At 38.8% G+C, this 13,891-nt stretch overlaps 1 protein-coding gene across 1 annotated transcript in view; it reads left to right on the forward strand.

The window, feature by feature from the left end:
• Window positions 1-2,093: 2,093 nt before the first annotated feature.
• LOC124789618 overlaps window positions 2,094-13,891 on the forward strand; it is an 81,015-nt gene continuing 69,217 nt past the window's right edge. Inside the window, exon 1 of the mRNA XM_047257038.1 lies at window positions 2,094-4,781. Within this exon, the coding sequence (XP_047112994.1) occupies window positions 2,363-4,781 (2,419 nt within the window). The 5' untranslated portion in view covers window positions 2,094-2,362. The remainder of the gene's footprint in view (window positions 4,782-13,891) is intronic.

Genomic DNA, 13,891 nt, shown 5'->3' on the forward strand with positions numbered 1-13,891 from the left:
GACTTGCTTTTATTAAGTGATTTAAGTTGCCTCACTACTCCGAGGATATTTACTTCTACATTACTCATGTTGGCAGCTGTTCTTGATTCGAATTCTGGATCATTTAATTCGTCTTCTTTTGTGAAGGTATTTCGGAATGCTGTGTTTAGTAACTCTGCTTTGGCAGCACTGTCTTTGATAGTATCTGCATTGTTATCACGCAGGGAAGGCATTGATTGTTTCTTGCTGCTAACATACTTCACATATGATCAGAATCTCTTTGGATTTACTGCCAGGTTTCGAGATAAAGTTTCGTTGTGGAAACTGTTATAAGTATCTCGCATTGAAGTCCACGCTAAATTTCGAGATTCTGTAAAACATCGCCAATCCTGGGGATTTTGCGTCTCTTTAAATTTGGCATGTTTGTTTCGTTGTTTCTGCAATAGTGTTCTGACCTGTTTTGTGTACCAAGGAGGATCAGTTTCGTCGTTTCTTAATTTATTCGGCATAAATCTCTCAATCGCTACCGATACTATTTCTCTGAATTCAAGCCACATCTGGTCTACATTTATATCATTAATTTGGAAGTAGTGGAAATTGTCTCTCAAGGAGGCATCAAGTGAATTTTTATCTGCATTTTTGACTAGGTATATTTTTCGTTTATTTTTGGAGGATTTGGGGGTTACAATATTCAATCTCGCTACGACACCATCTGCCTCAGCGACAGCGTTAGCCACAGACAGCGCCTGGAACGTGCAGCCACCTGGGAAGTCTTTCGCCACCTGCTACGCCCGGGGGTGACCTCCCACTCGACCACTGGTGAGGGATCAACTTCAGTGCGAGCAGTAACTGGTCTGTCCACCGGTGAGGACCGATCGGAGGACAAGGCCGTGATGGACGTCCGTTGCATCCCCATAGCTGGCCCACAGCAGTGGTGCCCATCCACTGCAGCCTCAAGCAGTTTAACAGAAGCCATCACAGCTGAAGCTGAGAGCGAAGTGTCACCATCTCTGCTTGCATCGACACACACAACAGTCTCCGTTCCTGTCCATACTAAAGACTGTGGAAAACTAAACTATGCAGATAAACGGACTATCGGCACATGCTGCGCAATTCTACTGCAGACCCTGACGAAAAACGCAGAAACTGTGTCTAATAAATTAGATTAACACTCAGAGATTCAAAAACCTACCTACCAAAGGACTTAGGTGAAACTAAATAATTCGCCCCTGTTTAGGAACTTGTAATATGTCACAAAATCGATTTACTTTCCCATGCAAACGAAATTCAATCTGCGTCATCGTTAGCCTTAAAAGGGGCGGGGTGGGTCATATAGTATTCTGTTTTTTGTCCTCATAAATGTACAGTGGCGCATAAAAGTTCCATGCAGTGACAACTTCGGGCTGTATTGATGATGTAGATCTTTGGTTTATTTTTCTGTTAGTTATTCCATGTTTTACATCGTGCATGCATTCATGTTTGTATAACTGTAAGCTGTTATCGAGTCTGTGTGTGAATTAATGTCGCGTTTTCTCCGATACCCACATATCTACGTCTGCCACAAGTTCTCTTAGCATCGAGCGTCGACATGTTCGCTACAAAAACGGAGTTCTAACTGACGCGTTCCAGTTATAAATGCTGCCCAATAATATTGTGCCCAATAAATATTGAGTGTTGAGAGATCCCTTAGAGTAATAAATGCTAAAAAAGTAGGGAATCTTGTAGGCATCCATGTGGAAAACTATAAATACTAGCATTGCCTCGCTACTATACTGCGGAAATACTGATATTTTTTGAAATAAGTTTCTTCGGTAACGATCTGTCTGCAAAAACAAAAAATGCAATATCCATAATCACAGCACAAGAATGCAAATCATCCTGAATTTAGTAAATGCAACCTCTTTTTTTTATGTGCCAGAACAGAGCTGTCAACGTGGAAATGGGAATGTAGTAACTGAAGATTTCTTAAACGCCTCTTTAATTGGTCTGCTAGAATGGCTACCGCCAAGGAGATTAGGCTACCGCAAGATTGAGCAAGGAGATTACAACACAGTCTAATTTGAACTTCTTCGCCATCGAAAAGAGAAATCTTTGGATGGCCGTATCTTGGACGTTGAAATATCTTATGTTTTGTAACAGTTTGTGGCCTATGAACTATGTGTTTACGTTTTAGATTTGTGAGTTTACGTTGGCTGTTTAAAGAATGATTTGTATGTTCTACCACTACGCGAACACTAGAACTTCGTGGGTCCCTGTGTCGTGAATTATGCTGGTTGAAAGTTTAATAACCCAAGCGAATTTTTATTTTTATAGCTTGAATTCTGAAAATTTCTGCGGAAAATAATAAAAACTCCAATGAAAGCTAACTTCTTGATCGGTAAATATGACTTTTTACAGCCACACTTCCGAGGACGTGAAGTCTCCAGTTACTTCTGATGCATCGCTTGCAGATTTTGAGTCCCCACAGCTAGTGACAAAGTCTGTGAACGGTCTGGGTGAATCATATGTAGTCATTGCGGGTAGTAAACCATTATCGATAATCATTAAAAAATGCATTTTGCAAAAGTCGATTAGTGATTTTAACAATTTTACTTCAAACAGTGAACAGTGTAGTGACAATGGGAATAACCAGCTTTCTGTGGAGGAAGATAGATATTCACGGCATTGTCTGGAAATTGCGTGCGTTTCGAGTGAGGAAGCGACAGCTCCTTGCTTTAAAAGTTCTGAGCTACATCTGGATTCTATTTCGAAAAGTATTAATGAGTGCGACGCAATCGCGGATGGTAGTGCAATATGTGAAATAGATTGTGGTTTGGTAAATGGTTCACAGAACTCAGACATTCCCTCTGATGCTACATGTAGTCAGCAGGAAAACAACTACATACCTTTGTGCGATGTGAATGAACTCAATGGTAAACGAAACACAATAATGCAACTGGAATCGAGTTCAGCGTGTTCGGCTGCAGAAAATTCCATTGCTAATGCTGGTGAATTGGAAGAAGAGACTAATGTTGAAACGCTATGCACACCTGGATCTGAAGTTTATGTAAGGTCAGAGGATACAAACGTAATTACAGAAACAGATTCGAAGATGTCTGCCACCCAGATACATTCAAAGGAGAGTGGGCTATATGGTACTGTGGATGCTATTCTCTTAGACGAAAATGCAGTTTCTAGTTTGTCACCAACTTTTGCTTTTTATGGCACTGTGGAAGGCATGTCTGATGTGATTATATCTCAGGATAATATTAATGACAGTGATGTGCTTAATGACACACACATTTCATCTGCAGGTTCACCTGCGAGTCCAGTTTTGGGAAGCGCTTCGAAAGTTCAGAAAGGTACACGAACAAGGAGGGGTGAAAACAGCTGCCACTTAAAAGTAAAGTGTGTTGAAAGGCTCCATAATGTTGCCAGTTGTGATACTCCTCTGTGTTCATATCAGAGAACTGTTTCACATTGCTGTAGTAGGGAAGGTGGTGGAGTTGGAGAGCATGAAACAGATGGTGAAGCAGCCCATCAGTCACTGCCATCAGATAGGCGAAACTTCTTAGAAATTGGTGTGCTGAGTCTGGAAAAACAAAAAATGCTAAATATTTTGGAAGATAGCTGTCCAGAAACCACTGAGGAATGTAATAAAAGTGGAAGGATTGATGAAAATAGCCCACTAACTATTCAGGAAGGTGTTAATGATGGTTCTGTAATTGGTGAAAATGTGAGGAAAAATGATGAAGCTATTTACCATCAAAATATAATAAACTTTAGTGCTGGGTATAAAAATTTGAACTCATTTAAATCCTGCAGTGATACTTCATTAATATTAAAGAACTGTTTCCACAATTCAACAAGATTACATGAGGATGAAAAATTTGGTGCATCTGACATCTGTAGTAGTGCTGTCCCAGGAGCAAACTCAATTCTTGGAGGGAATTTACACCAGGAAGAAAAAACATTGTTGTCAAATGCTGGAGAAATTGAAACAACATCATCAAGTGTGTCTTTTAACACCAGCATTCATTCGGAAGGCAGAAGTGTTCATGCAAATAATGTCTACAACATAACGCCTGATACTGATAGAGCTGTGGCAAATTCTGACATTAAGTTATTGGCAGGTGATTGTGTTCATGAAACACAAGAAATTTCTAGCAGTGAGATCTTGGAAAACGGATGCTTGGAAGAAAAATATGATGAAAATCAGACATCTCAAGTCAAAGAGAAGTGTAATGACTTTAAAGTTCCAATGGAAGAACGCTGTCAACTGGACTGCCACTCACAGAGTGACAGATTTTCACAAAACTTGCTGCTAGGCATGTGTCCAGCATCAGACACAGTTCCTGAAGAAGATAACCGGGAGGCCAGTGAAAAGTGTAACAAGCCTTACATTCGAGATAATGAGGACAGTTGTACCCGTAGCGACAGTGTATTTGAAGACTTTTGCTTTGATTCAGTTAAAGAATTTGACAATGATTATTTTGACCAGCTTCTGGACAGTCCAGTCATAGATACATCAAAAGTAGGTGATAGGGCTCGATATCTATCAGTGTGTGACAGTTCATCACCAGATCCGAAAGGTGATCCTGTAAGAAATGATTTGCAAATGTATGTCGATGATAGTGTCAGTTGTAGTGATAACACTCTGCAGGAACCAAATTTTATACCTCCAGAGGACAGTCTGAATTGTTCTGTGACCATAGAAAGGACTTTTAATAGTGCAAATCAGTTGGAAAATTCACCACTTCTGTTTGCATCAGATGATGAAAGTTCTGGCAGCCAATGGGAAGGCACAAAGGTAGCTTTGAAAGGTAAGCTATCTGAGAAACTTAACAGCTTCTACAGATTGTATTTCAAATTTTGATATGTAGTTGAACTTAAATTTTGTACTATTGTACACTAACATTGATAGTTTAGTTTATTAAGAAAGTTCTTATTAGTTTTAGGCCCCTACTTATGAAATTTTTAATAAAGATCATAAAAGATTTCCATATCACTCAGTGATTTTGTTGGTTTTAATAGCCAGTGAACCACTACATAGATCTAAAGTGATCATGGTTTGATGTAACAGACAAGAAATCTTTTATTACACTAGTATATGCACATACTATTCAGAACACACACATGACCAATAGTAAGGAAGGTCTTCCAAGTGATTTTGCTAGCTTATCAGTGATCATCTGCTTTGCTGGGATTTGTTCCACTATAATTTCAGCTGAGTCTTTTTTTTTCTTTTGTTCTTCTTTTGTAGCCACTTGTTTTGGATAAGTCGACTGCAGCTTTGTTATCACAATAAAGTTTAATAGGGTTGTTTTCAGGACATAGAAATATTTCCTTTTCTGACATCTGTAGCCCAAATGCCTCTTGACAGGCTGTATTCAGTAGGTGATAAAGCTGATGTGGGTTGTTCCTTGCTGCTCCAGGAAATTACAGCACCTTATGTTTTAAACAGAAAACCATCCTCTTTGTCTGCTGCCCAGTCTGCACCACTGCATCCTGTGACATTTTGATTCTCTCCTCTAGAAAACTGCTGCTTCAAATCCGTAGTCCCTTTCAAATGACTGTCTGCCAGTTAGGCATGCCTGGATCATTGTTAAAGTGACTTACTGAAAATTAACATAGGGCCTATCATCAATATAAATTTCAACAATTATTGTTATTTCCTTTATTCTTCTGACAGACACATGAATCTGCTGTACTTCTTGTGAAGTTCAGTTTCAAGAATGCTTCATTAGCGTAATATTCCAGTTGCGACTAGCTGCTACTTTTGTTTTGATCCATAAACTACTTTCTTAAATCTCATGATACATTTGTCCTTAACAGTGATTTTAACATAAATTTCCTCTTTCGCATTGTCTTGTAGGAATGCCGTTACAAAATTTAAATGATCTATGTGTAGGTCATATTTAATAGCTAAACCAAACAGATTCCATGATGAATTACAGCAGATGTCTGCAGGATATGTCTCTTCCTAGTTTAAACCATGTGTTTGTGTGTATGTTTCCTTTAATTACTAACCACGCTTTGTATATAAAAATATGTCCTTGGAGATTCTCTTTAGTTGTGAAGACCTGATTGGTGTCAATTGGCTTTAGGCCTATATCTGGAAAGCTGTGTAGGGGGGGATTGCTTTTTTTCCATGTATGATTGTCAGCATAAGACTGCAATTCTTTAATTGCCTGAAGTATGATGGATGTGAATTCTCTATGCCTGTAGAGTAATAGGCCACTTATTCATTCTCAATTGGTTTCTCTATTCTTCATGAAAATCTGGGTGCTTGGGTATGCCGTGAGGATGCAGAATTTTCATTTGGGTCCAATGAATTTGAATCTACTGAGCTGCTTTGGTCAGGTAAAATTCATCTTTGGTTGTCACCATTCTTGTCACTAGTAGGCTTCTGATCCATCATTCATAATTTTGGGAATAATTTCTGGCACATGAGACTTTTTAGGTGGTGTTATAACATTATTACTCTGAACAGTATTTTCTTTAAATATCACCAGTATTTTCTTCAAATATCACCTCTCTCTCCTTTCTTAATTTTTGTTGGTAGGGATGAAATAGTTAATATACCTAACTCTGTTCACAACATTTTACCAGTATGCATTTAGAGTTCTTCTGATCCCATTTATGCCTGCTTGCTATATCTATCTGAACAAAGGCCTCACTACCAAATAATGTTTCTTCAGGTGACATGCCTTTTCAAGATTTAGTGGGTGATATGTTAGTGAGGTAAACAGCTTTACAGACTACTTTCTCCCTGTATACTTTTGGTAAGCCTGAAGCTGTCCATTTCTTCTAACATTCTACTATACCTGCTGCACTGTTTTATTCCAGTGTCTAGTGCACATTCACAGGGTCAGATTTAATTTCTCCTTTTTATTCTTTAATAATATAATTTAATTTCTACTCTTTATTCTTTAATAATATAATTTGATTTCTGGGTCATTCCATGTCAGTTCAACCAGGGGCTCCAGCTCATAATCTCAGAGTTGACTGAAATTCAGTACACTAATTCTACCATGTGTGGAACACTCATGTACAAAGTATTAGTTTCCCCAACCAATTAGTTCTAGAATTATGACTTGTGAAAGAAGGTGGTGTGACCCGGAAATTGCAACCCGCATCTGGCAATCTATCTTCAGACCCAACTTCAGGTCTTAATAACTTTGGAACTATTCCACACAGTCCAGTGAAATTTTTACAACCCAGTAACATCCATTTAGCGAACACACTCCATGAATCAAAACACCAACAACACATTTCTGAGGGAAAATAAAAAATTCCAAAATGTGATTTAAAAAAATGTAATATGTTAAAAGGTACATATTGTAGGTGCCATCTATGCTAAATATAAATCACTCAAAAAGGGTATAATTTTTTTGTGGTAAGCTTAATGTGGCCTAAACACACACAGAACTCATCATGCCCATATCAGTCACAAAAACTGAGTTACATGCACATGAAAATACAAAAATTTGAAAAATTACCTGAAAAACATGGATTTTCAAAGTGTGGTAGCACAAAAGGGACAAGTGGTATCCAAGCCAAATTTCACACACTGCATAGTGGACCATAATGATATATATCTCAAAATTTCAGCATGTTATTGCAAGACATTTGTGTACAATGGAAGTTGACAGATGTAGCCTATTTGGTGATGTGGCCATTGTTCCACAACACAATTTTGTAAAAACATATCGTAAACTGTTCTGCCTCTTCTTATCCTCTCCCACAACTGTTTAATCACTAAGCAACAACATATAGACAGATTAACACAACCCATCATTAATGTTTACTGCACCTTAACTACTAAAATCCATTCGATTGTGCTTCGAACAGAAGTTCTCCCACACTTTAGCTACTGTACTCTGTACATTGAGTGGCAAATTGTAGTGTCTTCTTGACACTGTGGTAGGAACTGGAACTGTCATAAGAATATGTTCAAAAGGAATCCAACACCTGTCTGCCAAACGTGGCCAATGAAATGATCTTGCTGGTCCTGCTAGTGCCATGAAGTTCACAAATACATCACCTTCTGCTTCACAGCACTCTGCAACACATCCTAAGTACCATTTGTCATCATAAACAGCAATAACATAGCAACCTGGTTGTATGTTGCTGCTTTTGCTTCTGAATCCCGAGTCAGACACACTGTGGAGAGACATGTTGTGCATGAACCTATAGTTATAACCGGACAGTCTGCTCGTCTGCACATTGTCAGAGTCCGCTGGAGAGAAGTGATGATGGCTCCTTGTGCCTGCAACAGTTTTAACATGTCCTAGTCTGCTTTTTAGCAACTCTTCGACTGATTTCACCTCATCTTTTGAAACATAGAATGATTGTATGCCAGAGATATTGTAGGGTGCTGCAGACTAGCTCGTGATGCCATGCACTTAATGGTAGCACCAATACCATCACATACATTTTTACCATGACTTGTAGTGAAAAAATTCCATTCCACGTGAATCTGGAAATCATGGTAATTCATGCATAAATTTTTGAAATTTTTACAGTTTTTGTACTGACTAGCTGCCCCATCACTGAAGTATCTCACAAAATGTATGTGAGGCAGCTTGTTTTTCACATATACCATGACAGTGTGAATGTGGGCATGAACTGCAATGGCATCATGTATTAGTCACTAAAAACACACAGGTTCATGACATTGGCAGTGTTTGTAATTCCAAACGTAAGGTTTGGAAGTTTTTTCAATTACTTTCTACTTATCTTGGATTTTGCGTGACAGTTCCATGCAGTATCACCATACTTACGTCAATTGTAGCATCTCAGTCCCTTAAAGAAATTGTGCACAAAGTTTTTTTAATCTTTCTTGTTCACTAGCTGCATCACTATTCATAGAGTGACAATACTTTTCCTCCTTCATTTCCTTCAACAATTTAGTTTTAATAGAGTCTTTGCTTACTGATATATCTGAATTCTCTAGGCTCAGAATCATTGGTTTATAGTCATCCTGTCAATAAAATGCACATTACCCACCCATATTTCACATCATAACTTAGAGCATTTCACTTATTAGATGGGGTAATTATGTGGCATATAAGTTCTTCTACTGATCTGAAGCTACCCAGTCGAGCTGTGAGAAGTGTAGTAGCAGACTTCTTCTATAAAGTCATGAATCTTCACATAACTCTTTCAGTTTGACTCCCCCCCCCCCCCCCCCCCCTAGCCCTCTGTCTAATGTTCTGAATGCAGCTGGCTGCCCTACTGTAACTCTACATCGTCCCTGTTTGCTCCCACAAGCAGTACTTTACTGTCCCCCACCCATACCCTGCTATCTCTCCCCCTTCCAGTCTCCTTATGCACACCACCCACATTGCTTCTCTCATCAAGCTCAGTTGCTTGCAGTCTGGCCTCGGGAGCCAGAGACAGTGGTAATGTGTGTGAGGGTTGCATTTGCATGAATATGTCTGTGTGTGTGTTGCTTAATTTAGAATAAGACTTTTTTCCAAAAGCTTACTTGTTTAGCAGTCTTTTTGCTGTTCTTGTTTGTGGCTCAACATTTCCACCATATGGTGAGTAGCTACTTCACAAAATTGTCAAACTAAAATGAGTCATGTGTAACCTCCACTCACCGACTGTTTTCTAAATTACTACTTGAACTTTACAGTAGCTGTAGCTAAGTGTTTTCTCACATAATGTGTGTTTGCTTTGGCATTTGACACAAAACTAACACCTTTTAACATTAAATAGTCCTTGGACTACACTCAGTTCAGTCTACCACCACAGTGAAAACTCGGACACACACACACACACACACACACACACAGAGAGAGAGAGAGAGAGAGAGAGAGAGAGAGAGAGAGAGAGAGAAAGGGGGGGGGGGGTGGTCATGGAAGCAATTTAAGGCTATCTTTCATGACCCTTTGTAACCAGGAATAAACTGCATGGAAGACTGAATGGTTTCAATTTTTATGATCCAAATACATTGCCCTTGATTGATTACCTAAAACAATCCTCTGTTCACTTTTCAGCATTGGAAAATGAGATAATGAACTCTGGTTTGGAGATTTTGCCAGTTTGTTTCAGGGAATTGAGAACTAGCTTTGGAAATGAATTTCAACCTTTAAAAAAGGATGAACATTGAGTTATAAATACTGTCGAGAACATTGACTGTAATGTTTTGTATATTATGCTACGTAATGTTGAAGCATTTAAAACCAGTATTAACTAGTGTTTTGCCCATCTTTGAAACAGTCCTCTTCAGAGCGACTAAACTGTGAACTAGCCTATATGAATATATTTCTCTCTCATTTGTTTTGGACTGTGACAGAAAAATGTGAGAAATGTCACCTGGAATGTGCTTAGGAGAACTACAGTAGGGACTGAGGAAGGTATACGATCTAACACTTTTCGTTGCCTGATTTTCTGAGGAACAAATATACGTGTAAAAGACAGATTCATTGTTTACCTTTTTATAGATTCCAAGCTGTTTATAATATTGCAGAGCAACCTTGTAGCCACTTTCATTGTAATTTATGTTCATGTTTGATGTTTTCAGTTTTTAATTTCTTTTAAGTACTTTGGAATCAGTGAGGTGTTTTATATTAGTTTCTATTCATATGAGGCAACAGGACATAAAATCTTTTTCATTGTGGTGAATATGCTTTTTCCACCATCGTTGTCTTCCATGAGAATGAGTTAATAACAGCTGATCCATATTTTACTCTAAATATCAGGGATGTTTAATGTAGAATTTTTAAACATTATGAAAACTTACGGGTTTTGACATAGTTTATTTTATAAGTTATTTTTAAGAGCGGAGTTAATTACTCTTCTTTCAGCTGAAGTCTTGAGTGACTACTTACACTTACAAAAATTTGTTTGTTGCTTAGGGGGGAGGGGGAAAGAGACAACGTGGTTTTAGTATCAAATTGAAAGCTTTGAGTACTGTTCAGATTTTGTTCCTTCCTCTTTGCCTTTTCTTGAATATGGAGCACAGATGAATATTGTTTACATTAAGTCCCGTAAGTTTAGCTTAAATTGTAACTGATAATGTGATTATGAGTTGTATTACTGCAATAGCTGTCACAGATTGCAGTCTGCTGTCTTACCTCCCTCAAATACACTGCAGATCCTGAGGTTGTACAGGTTTGGGGTAAACAGCAGTTTAAAATTTTGCTACCAAAGTGACCCCCCCCCCCCCCCCCATGAACCATGGACCTTGCAGCTGGTGGGGAGGCTTGCGTGCCTCAACGATACAGATAGCTGTACCGTAGGTGTAACCACAACGGAGGGGTATCTGTTGAGAGGCAAGACAAACGTGTGGTTCCTGAAGAGGGGCAGCAGCCTTTTCAGTAGTTGCAGTCTGGATGATTGACTGATCTGGCCCTGTAATAATAACCAAAAAGTCCTTGCTGTTTTGGTACTGCGAATGGCTGAAAGCAAGGGGAAACTACAGCCGCAATTTTTCCCGAGGGCATGCAGCTTTACTGTGTGATTACATGATGATGGCGTCCTCTTGGGTAAAATATTCCGGAGGTAAAGTAGTCCCCCATTCGGATCTCTGGGCGGGGACTACTCAAGAGGACATCGTTATCAGGAGAAAGAAAACTGGCGTTCTACAGATCGGAGCGTGGAATGTCAAATCCCTTAATCGGGCAGGTAGGTTAGAAAATTTAAAAAGGGTAATGGATAGGTTAAAGTTAGATATAGTGGGAATTAGTGAAGTTCGGTGGCAGGAAGAACAAGACTTTTGGTCAGGTGAATACAGGCTTATAAATACAAAATCAAATAGGGGTAATGCAGGAGTAGGTTTAATAATGAATAAAAAATAGGACTGCAGGTAAGCTACTACAAACAGCATAGTGAACGCATTATTGTGGCCAAGATAGACACGAAGCCCATGCCTACTACATTAGTACAAGTTTATATGCCAACTAGCTCTGCAGATGATGAAGCAATTGATGAAATGTATGATGAGATAAAAGAAATTATTCAGACAGTGAAGGGAGACGAAAATTTAATAGTCATGGTTGACTGGAATTCAACAGTAGGAAAAGGAAGAGAAGGAAACGCAGTAGTTGAATATGGATTGGGGGCGAGAAATAAAAGAGGAAGCCGCCTGGTAGAATTTTGCACAGAGGATAACTTAATCATAGCTAACACTTAGTTCAAGAATCATGAAAGAAGGTTGTATACATGGAAGAACCCTGGAGATACTAAAAGGTTTCAGACAGATTATATAATGGTAAGACAGAGATTTAGGAACCAGGTTTTAAATTGTAAGACATTTCCAGGGGCAAATGTGGACTCTTACCACAATCTATTGGTTATGAACTGTAGATTAAAACTGAAGAAACTGCAAAAAGGTGGGAATTTAAGGAGATGGGACCTGGATATACTGAAAGAACCAGAGGTTGTACAGAGTTTCAGGGAGAGCATAAGAGAAAAATTGACAGGAATAAGGGACAGAAATACAGTAGAAGAAGAATAGGTAGCTTTGATGGATGAAATAGTGAAGGCAGCAGAGGATCAAGTAGGTAAAAAGACGAGGGCTAGTAGAAATCCTTGGGTAACAGAAGAGATACTGAATTTAATTGATGAAAGGAGAAAATACAAAAATGCAGCAAGTGAAGGAGGCAAAAAGGAATACAAACGTATCAAAAATGAAATCGACAGGAAGTGCAAAATGGCTAAGCAGGGATGGCTAGAGGACAAATGTAAGGATGTAGAGGCTTATCTCACTAGGGGTAGGGTAGATACTGCCTACAGGAAAATTAAAGAGACCTTTGGAGAAAAGAGAACTACTTGTATGAATATTAAGAGCTCTGATGGAAACCCAGTTCTAAGCAAAGAAGGGAAAGCAGAATGGTGGAAGGAGTATATAGAGGGTCTATACAAGGGCGATGTACTTGATGGCAATATTATGGAAATGGAAGAGGATGTAGATGAAGATGAAATGGGAGATATGATACTGCATGAAGAGTTTGACAGAGCACTGAAAGACCTGAGTCGAAACAAGACCCCGGGAGTAGACAACATTCCATTAGAACTACTGACGGCCTTGGGAGAGCCAGTACTGACAAAACTCTACCATCTGGTGAGCAAGATTTATGAGACAGGCGAAATTCCCCCAGACTTCAAGAAGAATATAATAATTCCAATCCCAAAGAAAGCAGGTGTTGACAGATGTGAAAATTACCGAACTATCAGTTTAATAAGTCACAGCTGCAAAATACTAACACGAATTCTTTTCAGTCGAATGGAAAAACTAATAGAAGCCGACCTCGTAGAAGATCATTTTGGATTCCATAGAAATGTTGGAACACGTGAGGCAATACTGACCCTACGACTTATCTTAGAAGAAAGATTAAGGAAAGGCAAACCTACATTTCTAGCATTTGTAGACTTAGAGAAAGTTTTTGACAATGTTTACTGGAATACTTTCTTTCAATTTCTGAAGGTGGCAGGGGTAAAACATAGGGAGTGAAAGGCTATTTACAATTTGTGTAGAAAGCAGATGGCAGTTATAAGAGTCGAGGGACATGAAAGGGAAGCAGTGGTTGTCAAGGGAGTGAGACAGGGTTGTAGCCTCTCCCCGATGCTATTCAATCTGTATATTGAACAAACAGTAAAGGAAACGAAAGAAAAGTTTCAAGACGGTATTAAAATCCATGGAGAAGAAATAAAAACTTTGAAGTTCGCCGATGACATTGTAATTCTGTCACAGACAGCAAAGATCTTGGAAGAGCTGTTGAACGGAATGGACAGTGTCTTTAAAGGAGTATATAAGATGAACATCAACAAAAGCAAAATGAGGATAGTGGACTGTAGTTGAATTAAGTCGGGTGATTCTGAGGGAATTAGATTAGGAAATGAGGCACTTAAAGTAGTAAAGGAGTTTTGCTATTTGGGGAGCAAAATAACTGATGATGGTTGATGTAGAGAGGATATAAAA

This window comes from Schistocerca piceifrons, chromosome 3, assembly GCF_021461385.2.
Source record: "Schistocerca piceifrons isolate TAMUIC-IGC-003096 chromosome 3, iqSchPice1.1, whole genome shotgun sequence".
NCBI classification, from domain to species: domain Eukaryota; kingdom Metazoa; phylum Arthropoda; class Insecta; order Orthoptera; family Acrididae; genus Schistocerca; species Schistocerca piceifrons.